This window comes from Botryllus schlosseri, chromosome 4 (assembly GCF_051294905.1).
Source record: "Botryllus schlosseri isolate E-star chromosome 4, Bs_hap1, whole genome shotgun sequence".
Lineage (NCBI taxonomy): Eukaryota > Metazoa > Chordata > Ascidiacea > Stolidobranchia > Styelidae > Botryllus > Botryllus schlosseri.
Window position 1 is genome coordinate 17,202,198 of NC_137239.1, and position 27,744 is coordinate 17,229,941.

General features: G+C 40.0%; 1 protein-coding gene across 2 annotated transcripts; it reads left to right on the forward strand.

Moving 5' to 3' along the window:
• The first annotated feature begins 111 nt into the window (after positions 1-111).
• Positions 112-27,490, forward strand: LOC145437140 (solute carrier family 75 member 1-like). Of its 2 annotated transcripts, none has more exons than XM_080314306.1 (12): positions 112-302; positions 16,117-16,251; positions 16,588-16,684; positions 17,805-18,067; positions 19,397-19,585; positions 20,781-20,886; positions 20,954-21,047; positions 21,412-21,535; positions 22,061-22,151; positions 23,708-23,755; positions 24,678-24,871; positions 25,776-27,490. In XM_080314306.1, exons 2-12 carry the CDS (start codon positions 16,117-16,119, stop codon positions 25,791-25,793), a joined length of 1,359 nt encoding a protein of 452 aa, XP_080170432.1. In that variant the 5' UTR covers positions 112-302; the 3' UTR covers positions 25,794-27,490. The 2 variants fall into 2 exon arrangements, with proteins under 2 accessions (XP_080170432.1, XP_080170430.1); XM_080314304.1 differs by lacking the exon at positions 112-302 and adding an exon at positions 15,904-16,053.
• Positions 27,491-27,744: the final 254 nt, after the last annotated feature.

The window sequence follows — 27,744 nt, forward strand, 5'->3', positions numbered from 1 at the left end:
ATTCATTGAATTGCTGGTTCAAACAGAAAGATAAAATATATATATAGCCATTGTGATGTCAGAAAGGTCAATGAAATCCCACTAACCGTTGCTCGGGATGCGATAGATACATATAGAACTTACAGTTGTGGCAGAGAGTGATGACTATTCGGAAAGCTGGACACTGCGGCGTTGTGAGCTTTGTGGTTTGTAGGCTACGCTAGCGTTGATAGAATATAGTGTTGGAGTTAGAGATCATAAACATCGTGCAGATATAGGCTGCTACGTTGGTTGCTTCCGAAGTCCTCTTCGCTGCAGAGGTGGTCAGTAACAAAGTATTTCCACTTTTTCAGAGTACTCAAGTAGGTTTTGACTTACACTGCTACTTCCACTTGTACTCAACGGTTATCAAATTTTTGGGAGAAACTATGGCTAGAACGATTACTTTACACCAGGGGTAGCCAACCTTTTTGCTATTCACGGCCGCATTTCGATTAATCGTGTAGCCTACGGCCGCATTCCAGGGCATAGTCGTAATGAACTAAATGGACGCCAAATATCCCTTTTGAAATATCCATTTCCGGTGAGCTCTGAACTGATTTATTCATTCAGATAGGCTTACCATCCGCACCGAAAGCGGAAGTGACCATGCTATGAATAATTTCTGAGACCCGTCATGGTCGCGCGAAGCGCGTAAAAATTTCAAATTCACTAATGAATTTCGTCATTAATATTAGTAGTTTCACATATTCCTATCAAGCATTTATCCGTTCTCAGCCCATGTGATCAGCTCACCGGTAGAGCTGATGGAGGAAGTGTTTTCGAAAATATAGGACAAGTTATAAATGGTCATGGATTTTCGGGTGGGACAATTGTTGTTAGTCACTTTGTTGCATGCTGTTATTTTTTGACCTCCCATCAAGATTGTCAGTATATCGTGGAAAGATATTGGAAGCGCCCAAACGTACCAGAAAGAAATTTCTTTCGTGAGTAACACACGTTTCCAAGTTGGTATTTCTATATGGCATGCGTCATTTTACTCTGCTGTTCACATCTGTACTGTGGGGCTGAGATTGCGAAGGGTGCTACTATATTGAAATCGAAAAATGAAGGTACGTTGAATCGCGCGCAGCGCGAAGAAAAATTCAAGACTATTTATTATCTCTCAATCATTCGGGAGTCAAATCGTAAATTCAATGTGCATGTCGACGGCCGCCAACACATAGCACTGGTCGACATGATTTTTGTTTTCTAGCCTAAATGATGACTTTTGAGTCAATTTTTGTACGCTGATTACGAATATGAAGTCGCTTTGTTTCTCTCACGTCAAGAATTTTTTTAATCTGTGATTTAAAATCTTGCATTTCAGTGCTGAAAACAGCCTGTTCTGTGACGTGTTCGTTGCTGTTTGGTCTTAGCTATCTCTATTGTGACGTCATCAGAGGTGGTCAAAGTACTTACCATTGGTACTCAAGTAGAAGTAGAAGTAACGGCGTCAATTTCTACTCGAGTAGAAGTAAAAGTAACTATTTATAAGTATGTAAAAAGTCGTTATCTAGGCCTAGTTTTTGATATCAGTATCAATTTATTAATATTTTTTTCCTTTCAAAACATCACAAGACTGTGATACAATTAAAAGATAGGAATGCGTCGAAAAGACTTGAAGTAGTCTTTGAAATCAGACATCAGAAAACTGAAATCAGACCCGGGCCTAGGCGGTGTAAAGAATAGGTATGCACACTGTACAGCACAATGAATGAATAAAGAATAATAAAGCGACATTGGGGCTGTGAATCATTTGAAAACAAAAATATTTACCATTTGGTGTGCCAATATGGTTTGGAGAGAGTCACGTGGACATGGAAAAGATTGTTACTTTTATGCATCGTGATGCATCGTGATAGTGAATACACACTCTTCTTTACCGGCGAACCTTCTTTTAGTCTATTGTGTCGATGTTCAAGGTCTCATAGAGACATTGGGAACCGTGAATTGCGCCTCTTTATTTATGCATCAAGCCTAGAAGCTGCTTAGTCGCGCAATACAAATCAATGTGCTTCTATCCTTGTAACTATTACAACTGGCATCAAGGGGTCTTTCCACCATTATATATTAAACTGTATCTCATGAAAATCTTTTTAAAGGCTCTGATCAAAGAGATAGCTTGTTCTAAATACATTCACGAAAGGTTTCCTCGCTTGAGTTAATACGATAGAGGGTGTATTTGCTGGACCTCAAATCAGAACACTCATAAAAAACTATTTCTTATTAGGAAGGCGTATTTGGAAAAATTATGTGACTCTCTTTCATTGAAGTTGCATCTAAGTTTCTTGGAAATACTAAGGATCCTGATTATCTGGAGGGTTTTAGTTCAAGATTATCAAATCTCAAATCCAATAAAGTTATCTGAGAGCTTTGTAGGATGTGTTTAGTGTCATATGCGGACCTAAATGGGCATAAACGTCCTTAATACAGCCGTATTTGAGTACAATTTTCATTCGATTTTTGCGAAAAATTGTGACGTGATGAGTGAATACTGACGGCAAATTCGGAATCAGCATCGTCAAATGAGGTAAACTCAATTAATCGTTTTTTTTTTTAAGTTGAAAAATGTCGACCAGTGTAATAATTAATCACATTAGCGCAATTCACGATCATTTGCGAGCTAGCAATGGTGAATACGGCTCTTCCATTTCCATTGTAATGGCTAGCAATAGCTGCAGAGATTGGCCAAGAAAATGTAGTTGAGCCATAATTGCATTGCAAGAAAAAACAATGAACAGGAAAATAGAACTTTTAAAAAAGAATGGGAAGAAGAGTTTGGATTCAGTGGTAATACTGGAGGTAAGACACTGTCTTAACTGTCAAGATTTGCTCAATATTTACAAAGCTAGTAACTTGAAACGTCATTACGAAACCAAGCACCAAAACTTTGCCACGAGTCACCAAGTAAGACAGATTTACGAAGTTACAAGATTACCGAGCTGACATCTTCCTTAAATACTCAGTAACACTTGAAGGAACTTCTCCGCACTACTTTGACGTCATATCAGCCTGGTTTCAATCACCCTTGCAGCCTAGGCGGGGACGCACCGTATGACCACACAATGATAAATTTCATTCGATAGCCTATACATTTCATTGTGAAGGAAGAAATCGTATTTTTTACTTTTTTGTGTTGTGGCTCTTTTAAAACTGAGAGCGGGGGACATAGCGTAATGGTGACGATAAGCGCCTACAAATTTGCCGGACCCTGTTCGATTCCCGTCGGAAGTCTATCTGGGCTCCTCTACCCCTGCTGTTGCCGTTCTTACGGCGACAAAGAAAGCCCAGAAAAGACCCAACGAAAGTAAACACTCACAAGGAATGGAAAGAACTAGTAGAAAGGGCCGCAGCTTCAAAAAGATAAACATCGAAAAGAACTGTGACGTCGGGCACTCTGCGACTCGCGCATGAAGCAGGTCTGCCCACCCCTGATATATATATTGTCTATGGCAGCGTACAAACATCATACACGTAAAATTGTCACATAAATAAGTGGAATTGATTTTTGCACTGTGACAGCGAATTGGTGTATCATTTTCGTCATTATCCGGCTCATCACTATCATATCCGTTACAATTTCAGCATTTCAAACGTCTGTGACCCAAATAGTGGCGAAGGTGCAACTCATGTAGAAATTATATTTATTGACGATATATCAATGAAACAACATCTTCGTGCTAATGAATATGTACAGTACATGGCCTACATTAGGAGGCGGATCTAGCTCAGCGGTATAGGCTTCTTGGGTCCATTTTGCTCCTCATTCTTCTCGTGTCTTTGCGGTGGATCCACGTTGGTCGGTCCTACCGCCGTCCTGTTTCGGGGAATCGTAGCGGTCAATATTCGCGTGCAGTCCTCAAAAGTCGCCACAATTCCTATCACATTTACCACAAAGTCGAAGTTGACGACAGTCTGGCCATAAACGTACAGATTTGGACAATATTCAGTATCTAACGCGAATGTCGCCGCTATATCCGTGAAGATAGCCAACACCGCGCATGCACAATATCGCTTCATTTTAGGCAAGAGACTTTTCCTGGTATTGCCGGAACGCACTTTGCTCATGAATGTCAGTCGCACCATTGGATACAGGAAAAGTATCAACAGTGCCGTGTTCTGCAACGCAGATGCTACTACGACGAAGAATAGGCTACCCTTAAAATCCATCGGTCCTCCCCTCGATCCTGGCGGGACAACGTGACATCTGTTGTCTCTTTCATCAAAGGAGTCCCCATACACCAAAAGTAGGACAGTGATTGGCTGGCAAGTGAACAGCAAAGGGATGGTGGAATAGCTGATTTTGTAAATCCATTGCGGTGTCACCGACTTAATAAGCTCGCCTTTGAACATCAAATGTTGCCGGACCCACAAAAACGAATGGACCGAGAAGAATGTGCACCCGATCGACGCTATCTTGATGTTTCCACCCAATTCACAGTTATACTCATTCGGCTCGAAAAACATTCTCGTTAAATCAACCGCTACCGCAAGTAAAGACGTTGCAATGGCGCCAAGGCAATGCATGTATATTTGTTCTTTTCTGGTCTTGAAATTCAATCGCTGATGACGTTGCCCGTATGCGATCATATTTACTCCTATCCATGCTAGTATCGATGCGAACAATGCGTTTGCCACCTTGCAAACAGTTTCTAAAAATTCGATGAATGCGTCGTCTGCTTCACAAACATCACCGCTGAACCTCAAGCCCGATGACGCAATCGCATCGTCGTCATCATCCATGATTTATGGACGTCACTCGCGTACCCAGCACATAATATTATCGTTCTACAGAATCGGCCCTTTACATAGCGTACATATATTCTAATGAATTCTCTTCGCTTTTTTCATTAATCAATGCACAAGATTATATGTATAATGCAATATGCATCAAGTACAATTTATAGGCTAATAAATGCTGAATCTCGTAGCGCGGCATAATGTATTCGGGAAATTGACATCTTAATGCACATAAATGATAGATTCCACAAACCGTGTATGCCCAGCTGAAAATATGTGAACGTCAATTTTGGATTGATATTTCTTCGTAATCTTGTATTTCCTATTTGGAAGGCCATGTTTATTTCTACAGAAATTCATATCGAAAATACATTAGTTGTGTACGATCATTGCATGACACATCTAATTAGGGGTCCCCTATGCAGTGGACATGTGACAGACGGGAGTCGAACAGAAGCGATACTTTTGTATGCACGGTATCCTGTATATAGCAATATTTTGAATATAATAGACGCGTGTATTCACTTGGCTGCATCCTTAGCAAGTTTCGAGAGATCTCGAGGCTTTGTGTTAGTGTTTTGTTATGATTAAACGCCTCGGCAGTTCTGATTATAATAAACTTTACCTTTTTCATAGTGGTTTATGATTTGCCGGAATATTTTCCTATGAATCATAAGTGGTCAAAGGGCTCGGCGTTGCTACTCAAGTAGAACAAGTAACGCCTTACATTTCTACTCAATTACAAGTAGAAGATGTAATTTCTGAGACATGTCCAGCAAACTACTTCCAGTGGAAGAGGTGAATGGAAGGTCTGAGAATCACCAAAGTCAGTATGTGTCTAAGTATATTTTGTGGGGGAAGGGGCTTGCATACTTTTAGCAGTTACTCGGAGGTGGCTACATACAAAATCTCAAGACGTATCGTCTCGGCTAGCGCAATATGACTATACAGGGGTGGGCAACCGGCGGCTGTAGAAGAAATTTGTGCGGCCGTCGACATGAAAATTGAATTTACGAATTGACTCTCGAATTTTTGAGAGATTAATTACTCCGTGAGAGATTTAGTTGATCTTGGAATTTTCTTCGCACTAGGCGTGATACAATGCGACTTCGTTTTCCGATTTTAATATAGTAGCGCCCTTGGCAATCTGAACCCCAGAGTACAGATGCGAACAGCGAAGGAAAATGATGCACGCCATATAGAAATACCAACTTGGAATCGCGTATGCTCCTCACGAAAAAAAAATTGTTTCTGGTACGTTTGGGAGATTCCAATATCTTACCACTATACCGACAATCCTAATGGGGGTCAAGAAATATATCAGAATGCAAAAAAGCGACTAATAACAATTGGCCCACCCGAATATGCATCATCATTTATAACTTGCCCTAACTTTTCGAAAACACTCCCTCCATCAACTCTACCGGTGAATCCGATCACATGGGCTGAGCAAAAGTAAATATTTGATAGTAATAATTGAAACTACTGTGTGATTATCTCTTACTACTATCTCTCTCTCTATCTCTCATTTATTACGGTACTTAACCTATGAATAAATGCAAAGTTGCACAACTACTAATATTAATGACAAAAATCATTCGTGAATCTGAAAGAATTTTCGCGCATTGCGTGACCATGACCATGACTCTCAATAGCTTTCATTACATGACCACTAGCGATTTCGATACGTATGGTAAGACGATATAAAAAAGTAAATTAGTCACCGGAGTTCACCAGAAATGGACATGGACAGTTTTACATGGGTATTTGCTGTCCAATTAGTTCATTGCGACCATTGGCGTATCATCCCCCCCCCCCAAAAAAAGAAAAAATCCGTAAATTATTATAAAGTGGATTTTCGGAGGCATATTTACTCAACTTGGAATTACCGATGTAACTATACCATCGCGAGGCGCGGTATTAAAGGCCTCTCTAAACGGCAACATGCCAACGCACCGTACAGCGATGCCGTTAGTTTGTTTTATTATGCATTCGGTTCGCTGAGTACGGTCAGTTACGGCGATTGCATTCACCGTGCGGTATGGCGACGGTAACGAAGCGATCTCGCCGAGTGCTGCGACCGCAGACTCGTAGAGAAGGGGGGTTTTTCTGGGATATATTCGGTCTACTTGGTGGTTTATTATTTTAACCCGCATGAGACACACATCGTACAATGAGCTACACAAGACACGATGCGACGTAATGACTCTATTGGAGAGGATGGGTATCACATATTGGTACGTATCCCTGATGGGTGGTTTACATCAGAGTTGGATCAATTGTAATTTGTTATTGAGCTGAATGTAATTATTACATTTTTGCATGTAATTGTAATTGTAATTGTAATTGAAGCATTTCTATTTTGCGTCATTGTAATTGTAATTGTAATCTAATAAACATTTTGCCCAATTACAATTTCAATTACATTGTTATTGAGACCTGACAATCACAACATAAAATAATTAGCCAATTTACATGGGTGTTCTATGCGTGCCTCGTGAACTAGATAATTCAGCCATGCTGAATGATAAGGGGGCACGGAATATTTCACTGTCATAAGAGGGGCGGGCGTGTCTAAAAAAAGTTTGAGAACCGATGGGCTTAACTAAATTTTAATATTTCAACAATGGATGAACAGCAAATAAACTCTTCAGAAACTTGTGCTGAACCATTTCTTACACCATGATCAGAGTTTTTTTTAACATCTGACAAATACTGAGGCTTGCTGCAACAATTGCAAAATGAAATTCCTGTTTTCAGGCAAGGCTTCATCAAATTTGATCACGCATTTTTTGTTGCTAATGACGTCGCTACGGTTGTCAAAGAGCACCTCTCTACCGAATCAAAAACTCAGGGGTGGGCAACCTGCGGCCGTCGACACATAATTCAATTAGTATGTGTTGGCCGCCGTCGACACTCCAGCGGAAGCGGAGTTATTGCCGTCGAAAAATTTGGCTATTAATAAAATAGCATTTACGGTGGGCACCACTATAATAAATAATTTAAGAATTGGTCACCGTAAATACTATTTTATTCATAATCGAGATTTTTTGACGGCAATTACTCCGCTCCACTGTTTGGAATTGAACCAAATTTGGTTAATATCGTTTCTATACACAACCTAACACTTTCATGGGGTGAACAAAAAATTTTCAAATTATTTGTTAGTTATTTTTATATAATAACTAGAAACTTTCTTCTCCTGTAGCAATGCGGCTACTGGTTGGGATCAGACATGGGGTGATTACTTTATGATTGTAATCGATTGCGATTACGATTACTTATGAATGACGCGATTACGATTACGATTACGATTACAGCAACATCAGGAAGTAGTCGATTACGATTACGATTACATTGGAAAAGTAATCACGATTACTCACGATTACATTTATTTTGCATCTTAGAAGCTATGTTGGAAGACAATATATGGATTGCGCTGAAGAGGCCTAATGAGATAACAAACTCCCTTTGCAAGAGATGCGTAATTTGCTTGTTACGTCATAATGTACCCATTGCTCATTTTTATAGGGGTCAATTTATCGCGCCCAGTGATTTGCACTCTTGCCAGGGCCATAATTACCGCACCCCAAATTTCCCAATATGGTGGGGAGCGAGCTCGAAGGGGACTCAAAAAGTATTTCGTAAACCAACATCAGTTATAGAGCATTTTTGAGAGATATAATTAACTTGAAAATCCTCTCTAGATCAATGATTCCCAATCGCGGCTCTGAGAGCTCGATGCGGCTCCAAGCTAGCCTACTTGCGGCCCACATTGACGTTGGAAAATCCAACAAAAATATTATAAAATCAATTTAAAACAAAGCAAATACATCGATTTGAAAAATTACACTTGCTTGGCTTGGAATCTGGAGTTTATAGCTAAGGGTGGAGAGTAGCGATTCTCTACTTAGCAACGATTTCGTTATTCAACTCACGTCAAAAAATATGCTCACACTCTAATGCGTTTGGATCGTCACTCAAATTTAAGTCTGCTCATCAACAGACTTAATTAAGTGCAGGTGGTGTTGCAACCCGTTTTACAAAGCTATCTGACCAACAAACCAATGGATCATTTGACTTGATTGTAAAGTTCAACGGGGCATTGACGGAATGAATGCTTATTTCCCCATGATGAAAATGTTTTCAAGTCCTATTGTAGTTAATGTGGCCACTGACCTTGTTCATTTACAACTTGAGTTGCTAGACATGCAGTCAGATATAAAGACATGGCAATTTGTTTGTGCGTCTCACGAAAGTTTTTCTTCTAGTCTGCTACGCTTGAGCCACTACAATATCGTTTGATTATATAACAAACCGGAGGTCACGAATTAACAACATACACTAAAGTAATTATAACAAGATACCAGAGGTTATAATTATGAATTACCTGCCCCAGCTCTACATGTAGGTAATTATGTGGCGGGATAGCGCAGTGGTATAATCCACGGCTGCAACGCCATTGGGTTGCGGGTTCGAGTCCGACCGAGGTCGACTTCAGAAATCCTTTCTAAGTGTTGGAGGTTCATCTAGGATCCTCCTCGCCGCCTCATCCGCGTAAGCGGTGTCTTACAATAAGCCTAGAAGTGGGCCGTGCTACAAGTCGGCAGATACGGAATCAAAAATGAGGAAAATCGGCCTGGTGTAACTGACCGTTGTAGTCGACAAACACCAAGATTACCTCAAACAAACAAACTCTGCAGGTGAATCTGACCATCGGGGGTTGAGAGAGGATTAAAAATCAATAGTAATATACTGCATTTATTGACGAAATTCAGTCTTCAACTTGCGATGACCACCCTATGGTGGACGAAGTGTTGTTTTGGTCCTAATTCCAGCTACAGCCCATGCTAAAATGATATATAGGCCCATGGCCATGGCGGCAGGTCCCAATGTTGAGTAAAGATTGGCGCTCGTTTCAAAGAGTCATATGAGAATAAGACGAAGCAAACATAAAATTCTGCCTTCAACTTCATACAGATATTGTACTGCAAGCTGCCGTTACGAGAAACGGCAAAAACGGCTCGGTTTTGATATATATATATCACCAGCTGTTGATTTTTACTGCTTCGTTATGGAAATTGCAATGTTTTATTTGACGAGTAAAAAATTTCAAATCTTGATGTACGTACGTACTACATAGGCCTACTGCTCGCCAAGCAGCTGCTACGGTCAAATTGCGTTTAACTGAGCATAAGCATAACCAAACATCAACCATAAGTTCCAATTTATACTAGGCAGAGCGGAAATAAATTATCCTGCTGCGAGGTAGTGGCGTGTGGAACGTGTTGATAACCTGATATATAGCACGACGGGTGTTCTTACAATGACACTAATGTGCGACGTATGTACGACGTACGTACATCGAATATCTATTTAGTGTGGATACTTCTTACGCAATGACGCGCATAGCTAATAGGCTGCTTCTGACGTAATAATGAGCTGTGGCGTTTGAAAATCAGACGTCTGTGCTGTCACGAGCCTGGTATAATATCTCTATTCCTCGTTCACGAATGTTCAGTTTATGTCATAGTCCTTGCAAAAATAAAAAGTAATCGTTCTTTCACAGAGAAATCGATTAAATATGGGAAGTAGTCGATTACGATTACGATTACTTCGGGATTTTTTCGAATGTAATCGATTGCGATTACGATTACTTGAAAATGCTGTAATCGTCGTAATCGATTACGATTACTAATCGCGATTACCCCATGTCTGGTTGGGATTGAACCAAATTTGGTGTATAGGCTTAAATTAGGTAACGTAACAATTTTGTCAAGTAGCCAGTACGATTTGAGAAAAAAAGTCATTTTTGAAGACCCCTAATGGACACTGGACTGTTTAACATATTTTGCGTCCAGTTTGTTCATTACGGCTATGAACTGGAATGCGGCCGTAGGCTATACATAAGTAATCATAATGCGACCGTGATTAGCAAAAAGGTTGCCCAACTCTGAATTACATGTTCAACAGTAATTGTAATTGTAATTTGATATTTTTAGCATTGGGTAATTGTAATTGTAATGTAATTGAAACATGCAAGGAAGTAATTGTAATTGTAATTGAACTGAATTAACTTTAATTTATCCAACTCTGGTTTACATGGTGGTTTTTTTGCGGCTATGTATTTTGTTAACTGTAGATCACAAAGCAAATCACTTGCCGTGGAGATAGGAGGTACCTGTACGCAGGACATTATACCTACTGCAACTGCAACCCAAACCACCCAATTGGAAGGGCGAGTTCGCAGGGGGTCCCAAATTATTCCGTGAATGAACGTAAACCATAGTATTTTTATGAAAGCTTATGCTACTTTGATCAATTTTTTTCGCGGTACATGCGATTTAATGCTGCCATATATCTTGATTGTTGGCTACCCTCACCCCAAGAAAAAAATACCCATGATTTATAGAAATGAGCATTTCGGCGTCGGCCATTACTGCGTCGTTTCGCACCAAGACACATGAAGCGTTAGGCCATGTAACATACGACCCCGAGAAGTGTGCCAGAACGATCGTTGGCCGAAATGGACTACTGTCCTTATGCTGATCGAAAATTTCGATATGTATACAATTATACATATATATTTAATTGTCCATAGGCGCCTAAATGGCAGGCGCCGAATGTTCCTGTCCTGGCAATCTGAACCCCACAAGACGGATGACATTCCGCAGAGAAAAATAATACCTCCCATCAGTATTTTCGGTATGCCCAAACAAATTTCTTTCGTGAGTAGCACACAATTCCAACTTGGTATTTCTATATGGGGTGCATCATTTTCCTCCACTGATGTTCGCATCTGTATTGTGGGGCTCAGATTGCAAATGGCGCTACTAACGAAAAATGAAGTCGCATTGAATCGCGCGTAGCGTGAAGAAAATTTTAAGATCAATTAAAATCTCTCTAAAATTCGGGAGTCAATTCCTAAATTCGATTTGCATGTCGATGGCCGACAACACATACTAATTGAATTACCTGTCTACGGCCCCACAAATTTCCTTCTACTGCCTTACATTGCCCACATGCGCACAAAACCAAGCACTTATTTGGCCGAATGGATTTTATTGCACGATAGTTAAAATCAAAACGAGGGAAAAGAATTGTCTTTTTTGTGATGCGCTTGATGGCCTAGCCCGGTAGCCTATAGCTGATGCACATCTGCCGTCAAATCACATGGATATCATCGTGAACATATATAATTACGCACAAAACTCTCAAAATGCACTCTCAGCACAGTGGTTCTCAACCGGGGGTCCGCAAAGCATTTCCAGGAGGTCCGCGAAGCCTAAAAATAGTTGATAAGCTAATTCGTATTTTTTAAATTCGGAAAATCACGAGGAAGTTTCGCTCCATTATTAGTAAAGCTCCAGAGCTCACATCAACATAATGGCAGTCAGAGATGAAATATATTACTGTATATTCATTTTAATTGTTAAATAGCCATTAGCCTATGGATACAAACACTTTCCTGTTTGCAGAGGTTGCAGATGTTGGGGATTGCGGAAAAAATAGATGAGTAAGTTCACTCACGGTGACTTCGAAATGTTTACAAAAATCTATTTTATCCTTGGATATATATAAATATTTTCCATAATAACTTCAAGATCAGCTGCTATGTGCTACATAGAAATGACCAGGCTTGACGTTTCAGGGGCGGGCAACTTCTCCAGTCGGCGGGCCAGATATGGGGAAATTAAGTAGCCTACTTGGCGGGCCGGATTCCTGAATTTATACATAAATCGCGTGTTTGTCCACTTAAAGTAGAGACCAAAAACAGTATTTATTGGATTACTCGTAATGTAATTCATTAGCTGTTGAAGTCAATGAGACATCTGTGGTAATCGAAGTTGTCAACAAGTTCTTTAAACTCTGTCTGCATGTCAGACGTAGAAACCCGTGGGAAACAATGTACGTGAACGTCAGTTAGATTGGTAATGTTTATGGCCGAAAATGTTTGCTCGCAAATATATGTAGACCTGCGGGTCACATTACCACGGAAGGCCGTATGATGCCCGCCCCTGCGCTACATGTTCAGTAAAAACTTTGTCAATTTTGGTGCCATATTTGTTGCGATCATACCCAAATGTGTCGTTGGAAGCGTTACGCTCTTTTGTTACATTCACCAACACCTATATTTGTGGAAAAAGATTTTCGGCACTCGTTAATATCCTATCGAAGGCGCGGATTTTCAAGACACGACCACGTATTTCAAGAAATGCAAATGCACAATTCGCTTTCAAGTAATAGAAGTCAAATCAATTTCTACATTGATAGTATGATTATTTTCATGAATAGTCATTTTGTTGCTGTTTGTCACTAAGGTTATAGTTATCATTTGTACTATAATTGAGCTATATTTGAATTAAAATTTTGTAGGGGTCCGCGGGGTCCGTGACGGTTCGAAAGGGGTCCGTGAAGACAAAAAGGTTCAGAACCACTGCTCTAGCACCATATACTCGCAAAAATCGGTTGCATTCTTTACATTTTGCCTTCGATTTTAATTTTTGAAAATCCACCGGTCCGCCAAATATTTTTTTAAATTTTACTGGTTGGCGAAGTGAAAAAGGTTTTACCACTGGCCTAATATAGACGATGTGAAAAGAGGCATGCACACTGAATGAAAAGCAAAGCAGAGAATATAAAAGGCAAGCGACAAAATGAGGTGGCATGTGGCGGAAGGTGAGATCGATATGCTAGGTCGTTGTCCGGTAATCTTGAGGGCTGACTATAGTATTCATTTGGAAGAAATTGCGGATGAGTTTTTTTTTTTTGCAAAAAAAGTGCGGATGGCGCCCAAAAGGTTGAAAAGCACTTAATCAGGGATATCTAGATATCCTGCACTGAATTATTGGATTTGGTCGTTGATTACGGCCAACAGCGTCGTCATTTTCGCGGACAAGGGACACCGTTATCCTACCCACCTAATACATACTTTTGAAATGAAAAAGAGATACCAACAAACACGATATTAAAAACAAAAATGTCAGATTTTCTTAACAAAATCCCAATATCCAGATCTGCGGGGCCGCGACGACCTTGCCGCCGGTCCGCCACGTATATATTAGACTTTAATACCTTAATTTAAAGATTAAAAAAGACTCTACCATAAATAAAATAAATGAACCTTCAAATTTCAAACTGATTCAAAACTTCGTGTGGTGGCATTAGGGCTGGAAACACGTTCGATTTGACTTGAAGATCAAGACGTGCATTTGACGACGTGAGACTGACAAATACGAGCTGACTCGCTAAACCCCGCAGTTTGTGCGATCACTCGCATTCGATTTATTCATTTTGTGCAGGACCGTAACTGCGGCCAAACCCCCCAAATTATTTCGCCAATGACCATAAATTATAGATTATTTCTTCAAACCTTATCCAACACTTTATAAATTTTTGCGCGCTTTGCGCGACTTAGTGTCACTAGATGTCTCGCTCATTGGGCGACCTTCTCCAAGAACTACACACGATTTGTAGAAATAGGCATTTCTTCGTCAGCCGTTACCGCGCTACGACGCACTAACACATAATGAAGTTTAGGCTAACATGGGACTCCGAAAGTTCTGCCAAAAAATTCGGCAACGAGAAAACCTGGACCGAAAAGGACTTCCCTTTGTTGACTGAAAACTTTGATACATATAGGCTAGTCCAGTGGTTCTCAACCTTTTTGACCTCGCGGCACCCTTTGGAAATGAAAAATAGTTCGCGGCACACCATCACAGTGTTTCTGAACTTTTTTGGCTTACGGCACCTGCAAACTACCAGAATGCTTATTAGCACCCAGTAGTAACGCCGACTAATGTGACCATGACCACCCCTGCAGTAGGGCTGTTCAAAAATAACTTTTTTTCCCGGATTCCAGCCATTCACTGATTAAATTGTCAGGTTACCCTAAAAAACGCTGCACACCAAATTTGGTTCGATTCTAACAAGTACAGGACTCCACAGATCCAACTAAAATTTTTAATTTATTATGGAAAATTGAAAAAAAAAAATTCCAAATTTTTCTGCCAACCCCATGAAATTGTTGAGCTGTCTTCAAAGACGTTGCAAAACAAATTTGAGTCAATTCCGACCAGTAGAAGCGGAGTTATGTGAGTTTTTCGATGAGAATCCTCGGACTATCATTGATCGTTGGATAATCGGTACATGATACTGCATTTATAATATGCACGTGGTCTTATTTGTTCAGCGTCACAACTTATGAAGAGTACAGCCAACAATATAACTTGCCCAACTCACTATCAGAAAGAATATATACACGGTGTATTTGGTCATTCTAGAATTGTGTTGAAGTATTTCTGGATATCTCAACTGCCGTAGCATATTTCCGAGCTGAATCCCAAAGTGCTGTGTATCACTCGAGCTGCGATTAACATGACCAATGACCATGTAAACTCGATTACTTTGGCAAGCCGTCTCATGACGTCACTCCAAGACGACTTGGCTTCAAGAAAATGGGCTTACTGTCGATGTCGACTCGACTCCAGAGATGGGCGGATTCCCAAATTTCGGGATCCGAATCTATCCGGATCCGGCTGGCAATGTGAGATTCGGAGTCCGGCTGTTGAAGGTCCAGCTTGGAATCCGAAAAAATCCTGCCATAACAATGCTTATTAATCATATTGCAGCAAAAAATCCGGCTAAAATCCGACCATCACCGCAAATTCAAAATCCGGATCCAGTCCGGCCAGGTAAAAATTCAATGAAATCCTGCTCCGGCTCCGGCTCCTGAACCGGACTGTGGCCATCTCTGCAGTCGACTCTCGCTCTCTCACTCTGCTAGTGAGTGGTCGCGCTCTGTCGCTTTGCTGCTGCTCCTCTGCTGCTGCGGTTGTTTATATTGCTTACTACACCAGTCACTTGCTGACTTGCAGTGCGGTGGGCCGTGCGGAGTAGGATACTTGTGGAGCTGCTGCAGCAGCGGCGTATATGTTTTACTTTTCTTTGAGTTAGCTTCATAGCTTGTTAGTCGCGTGTGACTAATTTATATATGTGAATCGAATGCCTAAACCCATATGATATGATACGCATACAACCAAATTGGCCGTGCGTGTGAACTGGTACTCAAACTCAATCGAGTGACGAGTGGGAATGAAATTACTTGACTTGCCGAAATATACGAACCTCTTTTGTTTCCAGGTATCGTATATTAGTAAAATTGAAAGCGATAAGCTCGATATCTGCCTGTAAACACGAGATTTAGCGTATGTGCTAGCTCGTAGCTCCTATGCGATTAAGAATCAGCAGCGACCCAATTCCCTTTGCCAATCGACATACAGCAATCACAAGGTTGTATATTATAAATGAATTCAAACGTATTGATGCAAGTAATATAATGCTGAAATTTTGCAGATGACTTCAGAGCGAGATGAGACAAGTCACATTTCCAAAGTCATATTTTTCTCTCTACTTATTGACCTGTTTGGATTCACAGTCATTTTGCCGTTGTTCCCGTCTATATTGCAATTCTACAAAGTCAATGACAAGGTAACAGAACATTGAAGCTTGTTTTGCGGTAACGTTGTTTAGACAATTTTTGATTTTTTGCGTATTAATAATTATTTCTTGAAATTAGAAAATACTAAGAGATATTTCGAGAAATTTGATTGGAAGCCTGTTTCAAGTCCATTCCACTTTTCCATCAATTAAAAGATTGGTTTAGATATTAAGATCTGATGAGGCATTGTATTTAAACAGGACCCTAAAACTACTGTTCCTCCTATATGCGAGTAATTACCATTAGGCTGTAGTGAGTTAGCTCTTTCTGTTGTGCGCTAATATGCTGAGGTATCGAAAGTCATTGTTCATGTGCTTTGTATCCAGGGAACGCTGTATTTGTCGATGGAAAGCGCAGTCATGTCTTTCAGAACTTTGATTGGGATTCCAGAAACTGAAGATGTTAATTCGGTGTTGTTTGGCGGTAAGCTAATTTTCAGATACAAAAGACATAACGTGCTGGCTTTTTGGGAAAAAAATTAGTATGAAAATATGTACTGACACCTTTTTAAGTCCAGTTGCTTCAAGATGTGTTATCTCGATACATTAGGATACGGTCACAGGCCCTGCATGGTTTGCTATAAGCAGTTTCACATTGTTTGTAATAATTTGCTTGTATTAATTGCGAGTTGCTGCAGGGTATGTCAAATGACAATAATATTATACCAGGTATATCATACCTTGTCTATTATTGGCCAATTGCAATCCTCACCACATCAAATTGATCCGTTGCATGTCAAGTGTGCTGCTTGCAAGTATCAACCAATTTGTTATTTGCATGGCATAGCACGGATTTTAGTCCGTTCAAATTTGATGTGATGTGAGCTACGAGAAATCGATCAATCTACAGGATACGCTCCTCACAAATCTGACTGCAGTAAAACGTTAGGTATAATATCAACCGGTTTCCTGTTACATGAGGATGCATTTAGTTGAAGATTTTAAGCCAGCATTGAATTGTGTCATTGTGCGCTTAGATCAATATTTGCTAGTTTCATTGATCAATGTATAGCAGTGATTCCCAGAGAAACGTGATTGATTCTTGACCCAAGAAAATTCTCCTACTCAATGTTCCCTGCCGGAATATCTAATTCAGCTTTTGAAATGTTTAAAATAGAGTGTTCCTACATATAAGATGGCTCCTTATTCTGAGAAGTTCGCATTACGTTAAAAAGTGTGTGTCTTGAAAGCGAGTCATTTGAACAGCTGTTCCAAAAATATGAGGTTTAATAGTGGGTCGCTCCATAGCGATCCTTTAATGCATCGTTTAACCTTTTCAGCGCTCGTACCCTTTTAACTTTTAATACCCTTGTCCATTTTCCAGTCAACTTCTGAAGTTATACTACAACTGGTTCTCTGCAACTCATCTTTTCGCAGATTCCCATAAAAGCTTAGCATTTCTTTCTATGTGTGTGAGACTTGGGTCTTGAGACGTAGCTTAACTCTGATTAGATAATCACTGATTAGAGCAACCTCTATTCTAAGCATATGACGCTGTTGCCTGATTACTGCAGTAAAAATAATGATATCCCTTAAATTTACAGGGATGATCGGGTCGTTATTTTCATTCCTGCAATTTGTCAACTCCCCCCTTTTCGGGGCAGCTTCAGACGTTTACGGACGGAAACCAATGATTCTAACATCCCTAATCGGCAGTTCCGTAGCCTATGTGTTTTGGGCATGTTCCGATTCCTTCCTGCTTTTCCTGATTGCAAGGACCATTGCCGGCATTAGCGAGGCCAACGTCAGCATCAGCACGGCTGTTATCGCCGACTTGAAATCGGACAAAGCAAGGTCGAAGGGGATGGTAAGGCGTTGCTCTGTGATATGCGAAAAATGGTAGCGGTGTCGCAAATAATGATAACTCATGGGCTGCACTTTGATGTCTAGATGTTGCTGGAGTAAAGAAAAATATACCGTATACCTAATTTTGTTGTAATGTATTTTGAACTGATATTGTATACTCGAGAGCATGCATTAGATTAAATTTTAATTTACCAGTGCTCAAGAGTCGTTGGCAAACTTCCCACTTACCTTTTGTTGCGTCTCTTCCTGGACGGGCCCCTTTAACAACAACGGTCATGCCAGGTTATAAAATTGTCTATGCATCCAGACTATGACTGATAGTGAATTTGTGCCCTCTGCTGCTGGATTGGTGATTTGATTTCTTGGATTGAATAAATCTTGATGCTTTATAATTTATAACTATTGCCTGACCTAGTTTCACACCAGTCTGTAGATGGACCCGAATTTACAAAGTTTTTCTCTACAAATAGAATCAAAGTCGTGTCGTGGAATATGGTGAATAAGCATTGTTTGGACTCTTTTTCACATCTTTCATTCAGGGCAGTTGTTTTTGCCTTAATGTACTGATGATTGTGAGTCAATCATTCGTATGTGGCTATATGCACGATTGCACATTAGGGCTCCTCAAAAATCACTTTTTTTCTCAAATCGTACTGGCTACTTGATAAAATTGTTAGGTTACCTAATTTAAGCCTACACACAAAATTTGGTTCAATTCCTGCCAGTAACCGCTTTGCTACAGGAGAGGAAAGTTTCTATTTATTTTATAAAAATAAATAATATAAAATTTGAAATCTTTCTGTTCACCCCATGAAAGTGTTAGGCTGTGTAATGTGTATAGAAACGATCCTCACCAAATTTGGTTCAATTCCAACCAGTGGAAGCGGAGTTATTGCCGTCGAAAAATCTTGATTTGAATAAAATAGTATTTACGGTGAGCACAACTATAATAAATAAACAAAGAAAGGTCACCGTAAATACTATTTTATTCAAATCCACTGGTTGGAATTGAACCAAATTTGGTGAGCATAGTTTCTATACACAGCCTAACACTTTCATGGGATGAATAGAAAATTTTCAAATTTTTTATTATTATTTTTATATAATAAATAGAAACTTTCTTCTCCTGTAGCAAAGCGGTTACTGGCTGGAATTGAACCAAAATTTGTGTGTAGGCTTAAATTAGGTAACCTAACAATTTTATCAAGTAGCCAGTACGATTTAAGAAAAAAAGTCATTTTTGAAGAGCCCTATTGCACATGCACAATTGACGCCGTTAAAACGTTTCTGTGTCAATTTTAGAACTTTTGTTTCACCGCACTGTTTTTAGGCAGCTATTGGCGTGGCGTTTTCTATCGCGTTTGTCTTCGGACCGCTGATCGGCGCTGGATTCGCCAAAATGTTATCGGGATCGAGCAATTTCTTTGTAGCGCCCGCTCTGTTCAGCTTGTCGTTGACAGTGATCGATATCGTTTACGTAGCTGGATACATGCCTGAGACATTGAAGCGAAGTAGTCGGGTATGTTCTTGTTCTGTGTGTTCATCGTCTTAACGGTAATTGGTCTAGGATTCTGTAATTGAAGAGCTTCTTGGAGGTCCAGAACTTCAATATACATTATACAATTGAATAGTATATTCACATTGAAATAAACCCGAATATTTTCGGCTGACACTCGTCAAGGGTAATCGTCAGCAACTAGTAGAGAATTGGAAAGAACATAGTATATCAACAATCGTATCACAAAATATGACGTCACCAGCATGAAATTTCAAACGAGAGAGCGTTCGATGCACTATTTTCAGGTGGTGCACGAGCTCCTTTTGTTGACAGAGTTTGGATTGGTGTATTTTGATAAAAGTCGACTCCAAGGCACACAAATTGAAGTGTGAACGGCCCCTCCCAACGACGCGAAATCTGTCGCCTCGATAATTATTCGCACAAATCGTAATTCTGTAATTGCTGAACGCAACACATGCCAGTTACTTGATTAGATTATGCAGAATGCTCTATCGTTTGTGGCCAGGCCTTGATTTTGCACGATTGAATTATTCCAAGAGCTCTGCGAAGGGTTGCACCACGTTTTTTGGCTGCTAGATCACTTCTCATTTCATGTCGCCAAATTATCTGCACCTCACCTACCATTCAATTGTTGGATTATTCTTAATGATTTTACAGAAGGTTCCGCCAGAGGATCTGTCCAACCATTATTAATAATGACTCAAAAAGCTCAGGATACCGAAGAGATGCATTATTTCAAAATTCTAATTGTGAATGTCGGGAAACCTTATTTTCCTCAGACACGATACATTAAAACGCAACATCTGTTTCATGTTTCGTCGTTTCATTATTGTATCGTTGATATAATTATTTTGAAATTGTTAACAAGCGGGTGAAAAAGCATTCATATTACTGTCATATATTTTCGAAAATCTGTCCTATTTGTATTGTCACTCGTTCTTTTGCACCGTGCGATTTCAAATGAAGTCGCATCCGTTCAGCCGCTTAAAGGCATGCGACCACTTGACTAAATCTACTATTGGAAAGATTGAAACTACTTGATTACTTTCAGACTTTTGTTTTCCATTTCTACATGTAATTAAGTATGTAGGTACTTGTGTGTGTACTCGAGTACAAATGCTGCTTACTTTGCCCGCCTCAGTCGTTACATGTTTATGTACGTGCTAAAATTGAGATCGTTATTTTTCTGTAACAGGCGACATCGGTAACGTCCAGCTATCGCGAGATATCGTACCTCATCAATCCCGTGTCGTTGTTTCAGTTTAGCGCCGTTACCTCTACGATAGATTCCCCGAAAAGAGGTAAAACCTTACAAGATTGAGACTAAGGGACAGTGCCGTTCACCTATGCATAATTCTGTTTGACAAGGGTCGTCGCTGCGCCAGCTTGGATCCATCTATTTCATGTACCTGTTCATTTTTTCCGGGTTGGAATTCACCCTCACTTTTCTGACACACAACAGGTAGACTACTTTTCGCTTGATTCCTCAGAAATTGCTGCAGTGCCCTAGAATTTTTTTTTTTGTGACTGGTCTTTGATACCCTAACTTATCTATTGCCGAGTTCAGCTTGAAAACATCATTATTATTTGTCTTATGGTAATCTGGCCAAAATTTTCATTACCGTTTTTTTTGCTATTCTGGATTAGAGAGTTAAGTCCAAGAACAAATACAGACTTCACTCTAATCATATCCAAATTGAGTGTTCACTATCAATCAATCGACAGATTATATTTTGATCTGCCCAAGACACACACAGTATACAACTTATTAAACCAGGAATACTTGAATATTTCTTTGCCCGAATTTTCAATCGTGTCGGTTGCAGATTCAATTTCACGCAAATCGACCAGGGAAAGATGTTTGCGGTGCTCGGTTTGACCATGGCGCTCGTACAAGGCGGGTATATCCGTAGGAGAATGGCCGGGAAGGAAAAGAGATTAGCTTTAAACGTGAGTGTGTAGGTTTCGTTTTTTATTTGGGTTTATTCCATCTTAGCGAATTAACCAGAGGTGGTCAGCAAGGAATTGAGTACTCAAGTAGGTTTTTACGTATTTGCACTTTTTACTAAAGTGGCCTTGTCTTATAGTGATTCCACTTTTACGTAGCAGTTTTTAGGCAAATTAAACTTCTAGTTGACAGTATTTTAGGCAATCTACCTTTTACGCTTTGTATATTGTACAGCAGAAACTAGTTTTCGGGTATGTCTGCATCACTTTTATGATTGAGCAATAAATGTACGTTCGAAGATTGCACCTATTTGTAGTGAAATTGATCATTTTGCATTAATTGCTAGGATGCACTTTGCAATTTTGGAAGTAGAAACCGCCGATTATCTGCTGAAGTACTTCCTCATTAGTAATTTTACACTTTTACTTGAAGTGCTTTTGATGTTTTGGAAATTCCTATATCTATTTGTAACTGAGTAGAAATTTCTGGCCCAACTCAGTGTAGTAATTTTACCCTTTTCGTTCCAGGGCATGTTACTCCTCATCCCCGGCTTTATCATTGTGGGATTCGCCACCAATGTGGCTACTGTTTACCTGGGACTAATCCTTTTTGCTTTCGGTAAGACATCGATCAATTTTTATAGTCAGCGTTGGTTTATGAATTGAGTTGACCTGAGCACAGCGATTCCAGTGCTCTAGAGTAGAGTATCAACTGTATTGTAGTGCAGAGTGGTAAAATTGATCTTCTTGAATAGCGAAAAATACGGTTTCAATCGAATTCTTAGGGTTAGCTTACAGCCTCCAAACCTTAGTTGGCCATAGCTCAGCATCGAAAAACATACCGCGCAAGGCTACAAATGTTACTGGTGGCACTTCCTCTCAAGTAGTGATTGACCGTCGCATTGGTCACACAGCGATACGGAATAGTTTTGGTCCATGAATACAAAATTATTTCAGATGGGGTGTGGCTGACATCATTTTCCTTATGCCGCAATAAGTATAAACATGCATCAGCTTTATGACTCATTTTAGCGAGGAGATTTGTTTTCAAACGTATTTTAAAGCCCAATTTATCAAGTCTCGTTTGCCCAAAGGTTTTCATCCTATTGTTGAAGTGTGACGATGGCATTAGAAGGCAGCATTAGTTGTCGTTATGTGTTAGTCACGAAGACCTGTGTTTCAAGTTATAAGGGAAGTTTAGCTTTCGGCCAATTCAAGTTCCGGATTCTAGGTCCCAAGTTAGTTAGTTTTTGTGTTTTGACTGCACATCAAGGTACTTTCCATTCTCTACGTGTCAGCCTGTCCTGCGGAAAGCATTGCTCCTAGTTGTATTTGAATAGGAATTTACAACACTACTTCTGCTTTTAGGAATGCTATTGATAAGCGTAAGCGAAGTGCCTTCTATGATAACATAACTGGTACAAGAGCTTTTGTGTGTGAAGGAAATAGATTTGGGGGAGTTTCCTTTCTCTATGTGCGTCAACAAATCCGATCTGGTTTCCACTTACCTGACCTTATATCAACAAGGTCTTGGGTTATTAGTTGTTTCGCAGCAACTCGATCTATTAGACTTTCTAGTAGCATGAATTTACTATCATTTCAATTTTGGTACTATGCTGGACTTAGTATATTTTAGTTTCACTGCTGTGTTTGCTTGTAAGATTTTATTAGTTGACATAACTGGTAATCGTAGGATCAGCTGTAAAATATGGGGCTCAAATACTCATAGTGCTTGTTGAAATCTGTGTATTTTTGTCTGTCACGTTGGAATCTGGCTATTAACGATTACAACTGGTCAAATCACCAACCATACCAACCTTGCAATGACAATTTTCAGATCCTTATGGTGGATTATTATATGTTATCGATATCAACAATCATGGTTCCACGGCGTAACTGAAATCCTCGAGCCATATTGCCACGAATGAAATAAATTACTAATCACATATTCAAATACTCTGAAAGTTACAATTTAAGGCTTGGAAAATATGAACTGTACTTACGTTCTAGCAGGCGTTTTTCATTTTCTTCTAGCAGTTTCATGATTGATACCTGTTCATTCGAGAATTCAGTAAACTTTACATGTGTAATCTTCCAATATAATTCAATTTAATGACTTTGATGGATGATGATGTACTGTTATCCGAATCGTGAAGTATTTTGTCTGTCTTTCAGCTGCTGCCTCTGTCGTGCCATGTTTGTCTTCCCTGGCAGCAACACACGGTGAGTATGAGCATATCTGTTTTCAATACGAACAACGAACACCGAGTTTTCTCGGGATGTGGCATTCGTAATAACAGTGCTATCAAATTGAGACCCGATGGTACATTGTTAATGAATCGGGTATTTCCGTCGACTAATTGTCAAAAATGATGTTCACAAAGTCCCGCACAGTAGTTCAGGGGCCAGCATGCTTTTGCATTGTGGAACGGTAATACTACTAAGAAGACAAGCTAACATTATCTAGCAGTATAATTTTGAAACCTGTGCTAATCTGAGCAAATATCTTGAAATTCTATTCCACAACCATTTGTGTGTCTTCTTGATACTAAATTATTACGCTGAAAACCATCAATTTCACTCAAGGCCGCAACTTGGATGACACACTTTGATACTAAAGTGACCTTGATATTAAATATTTTCCTGATCTGCACTAGATATTGAATTTCTCAGCCCATTACACCACGAAATTAATAGAGACGGTTCATAACAACAAAATATTTCTAACTCTTTTTAGTACTAGAGTACCACCTGCACTACTTGAGCGTTTATGTTTGTTGTACCGTTCATCAGTTTTTAGGTATAATTACGCACTACTACAGGTACTGACAACGGACTTTCAATTTTGTAAAGTCGACAGTAATTATGAGATATCTTTGAGTTACTTTTACAAGGTAAACTGTCATATGGCCCCTGTATGACTGGAACTGAATATATTTTCGACCTCTCGGCCCACAGTACTTTTAAGATCTTTATTTTGTACTTTCACGTGTCAATAGTTTCGACGTGTCTTTGACATCGCGATACTTGCGATTGACCAGCGTTACTTCCATGGGAGTACCAATGCTGACCACCTTGACTTCCTCTGGGAATGACTTCATAATTTCTAAGGTCCAACTGATTGTCTTATTGAATTATTACTCAGGTCTGGAATCTGAGAAAGGTCGCGTAATGGGCATCGTTCGGTCGCTCGGAGCGCTCGCGCGCGCCACCGGGCCGATATGCGCCTCGGCGAGTTATTGGCTGTTTGGATCGCGATTCACGTACGTGCTCGGAGGTTTGCTGCTGATCGTTCCTCTGCTCTGTCTGAGAACTTTGCAAGTGACGACTGTCGAAAAGGTGAGATGGAGTTTGTTAAAATGATGATGGGGCTCTGTCTGTTTTACGTTTGCCAATTGTTGGATCAGGGATGATCGATATGCAGTCGACAAGATTCATATTGCAATTTTAACAGCGGTCATTGGTAATTGGCTTGCAAATTGTTTCGACGGTGTAATGAATTCCTGTAACACATGCAAATGCAGTTTCTGGAATGGTATTTTAGGGTCGAGTTTCCCCCTCCATTGTTTTTACACCAACGGTTATGAGACAAATAATTATTGTTATTAAAGACCTATAGAACCCTACAGCAAACTAGCTATCACATAAATAATATCATCACAATGTTTTAATAGAAATATCGTCTTTTCTAGATGGCTATCACTAGGGAACCCGACAGCAAACTCGCAATTACATGAATTATATCACCGCACTACTTCAGCAGAAATATCGTCTCTTCTAGCTGGCTATCACTAACACCATCGTGGTATGCCCACACCTTTTGACGTAACCACAAATAATGACACACAGCGTTTTTAGTCGCTAGAGAGAGCGTCCTAATGGCTGCTACACGTGAAAAGGGCCTACCTGTATATCTCAACAAAGAACCTGTATTTTCTGAGGGGGGCAGTGGTCTTGAGAGTGCCATTAACCCATGCACTCTGCGCGAAGAACAAATTCAAATTGAACAAATGCGCGCAAAAATACTCTGTTCTGGTGATTTACAAAAACATTTTGGATCTCCCGAATTGGAGGGATTGGGGTACGGCCGTGCATGTATGTCTACTTGGGTTCTAAGGTTCACTCGGAAATATTTTCCATGAAATCTGTCTTTGAAGCTAACTCAACTGAATATCGATCCTTTGCCAGCAGGAATTGGATATTTTAATAGATAATAATAACGCGATCCCATCCATTATTACAGGAAGAGAAGAAAGAATAAACGTCTGGAAATCCGTGCATCATGTGACCCGAATCAGATATTTGTGTCCTCGGCCGTTAAATGTTTCATATATATTGCATAGGCAATGTTGGCGGTACTTTTTCAATGACAGAATTTGATTTTCAAATTCTTTTTCGCTTACTATGGCACATGTGTCTAATTACCTATACCGATTTCCAGTAGTGCAAAAGACCTCTATCATTGAATTGAAAATGCGGGAACAAAAAATTAGCGACTGCCTGTCACATTCCACTATAAATGAGCTGTGTTTGTGCTTGTCAGGTACAAATACTTTGCTTCGCTTGGAATTCTTTTGATTTAATTATGAAATCACGACGTCTACGTGCTCGGGGAAGATTGTACTTCCTCGAAATATCATTCTTGCTACACCCCTCGGAAATATGCATGGTTGGAGCTAAGCTATTAGCTGATAAACATTGTCAAACGTGTGAAAGCAGTTAGAGGGCTTGATGCGATGTTATATTCGGTCTATTTCTACTGATACACAAGCGCCGAAGTTGTTAATTTGAAAAAATTGTACCATCATGCGAAATTGAATTGCACCAATTTTAACAGTTTGTGCTAAATTTGCCTATGGGTACAATGTTTTATATCTACGACATCACTCGTTCCGAACACGCTCAACTAGCACTATCGGAGAGCGTTAGGTCCTATGAAGTGAAATATCTAGTGTGAGCTCGTTTTAATTGTGTGTCGGAGTTGTTTTGAATTTTATCGTGAGATTGTGGTTTTCGATCAGATATGTGTTATTTTCCTGACTTTTTCTTCATTTCTTGCACTATACAAAGCGTCACGCCTCGTGGGGTAGCCAATCACCTTTTTACGACAAGCGCCGTTTCATTCCAAATGCGAAACTACCGTTTCCTGAGATATTTTGATACAATGATCGAGTGATTTGCGCTGGCCCGTGAAATCATCATAGGTCGTCAGCAATGTTCCCTCTCATTTTTCACGAGTCTGCGTGTACTCACCAACTCACTGCGCGGTCCCTTGGACGACAGTGCGTAACGACTAAAAATAGGGGTCATCACTTCGGCTTTCCTGTGCGCGGCACACGGTTTTTCTGTGCGCTTAGCTTAGAGGGAGCATTGGTCGTCAGAGTATTCAGAATAGAGGAAGTGCTCCGTAACTGACCATCTCTTGAAGGTTATTGTACTCGAAACACTCATTTTATTGTCGAGGCTAAGATGTTTCTGGCGCAATATTCCTACGCTCTGGATAGACGTGTGCGCGTCCATTCCACTATGACATCATAATACGTAGCTGCGGAGGCCGTGACCGGATTTTCAGTTCCTAGTACGTGATGACGCGCAAGACCGATTATCGCATTGCGTCTGTTACTCAATTCTTTGGAGATGCAGTGTTCATGCTGATGAAATTACTTTTTTGCTATTGCGCATTTCCGTACCTCACTCCGTGCCTATTACGTGAAGCAGTCTCATACAATTGCACTAAACCGAATGGTTGCGTCAGAATCGTACGACACATTTTTATGCTTTTTCCATATCCATTCCAAATATGCATTATAACATCTGCCTAGTGTTAGTAGGTTTCTTTATATATGATCGGTAGCGGATGGATGACTTGAATTACACTACCGTAAGAGAGAGTTGCGTACGAGAATGTTGCAGTATATTTGTATTCCTGGTGCTTAATAAAAGATGAGATACGCCGTATTGATACGTCTGGTCTGGAGCTGATCTGAGGCAGGGTATGCGCGGGTTCTGGGGTTTCTTCAGATAAGGTTTGCATTACTTCACAAGCGCGATTTTCATTTGAATTATGCTTGAGTTTAGCTACGATTTCACTTCCCTGAACTCGCTTCGTATTCAGGACTGCAACAGTACGCATTGCCTGTCCGAAATGTCTATTTCTGATAATTATATTGAATTAAATTTTCTTTGGTGTTGGGGTATTACTATCGTCAGAT

Bases quoted from the DNA above. Each gene is read 5' to 3' on its own strand.
- LOC145437140 (XM_080314306.1), top strand. From the start codon at position 16,117: ATGACTTCAGAGCGAGATGAGACAAGTCACATTTCCAAAGTCATATTT. The intron at 16,685-17,804 runs GTAAGCTAATTT...TTAAATTTACAG, and splicing joins TAATTCGGTGTTGTTTGGCG to GGATGATCGGGTCGTTATTT. The intron at 20,887-20,953 runs GTAAAACCTTAC...CTGTTTGACAAG, and splicing joins GATAGATTCCCCGAAAAGAG to GGTCGTCGCTGCGCCAGCTT.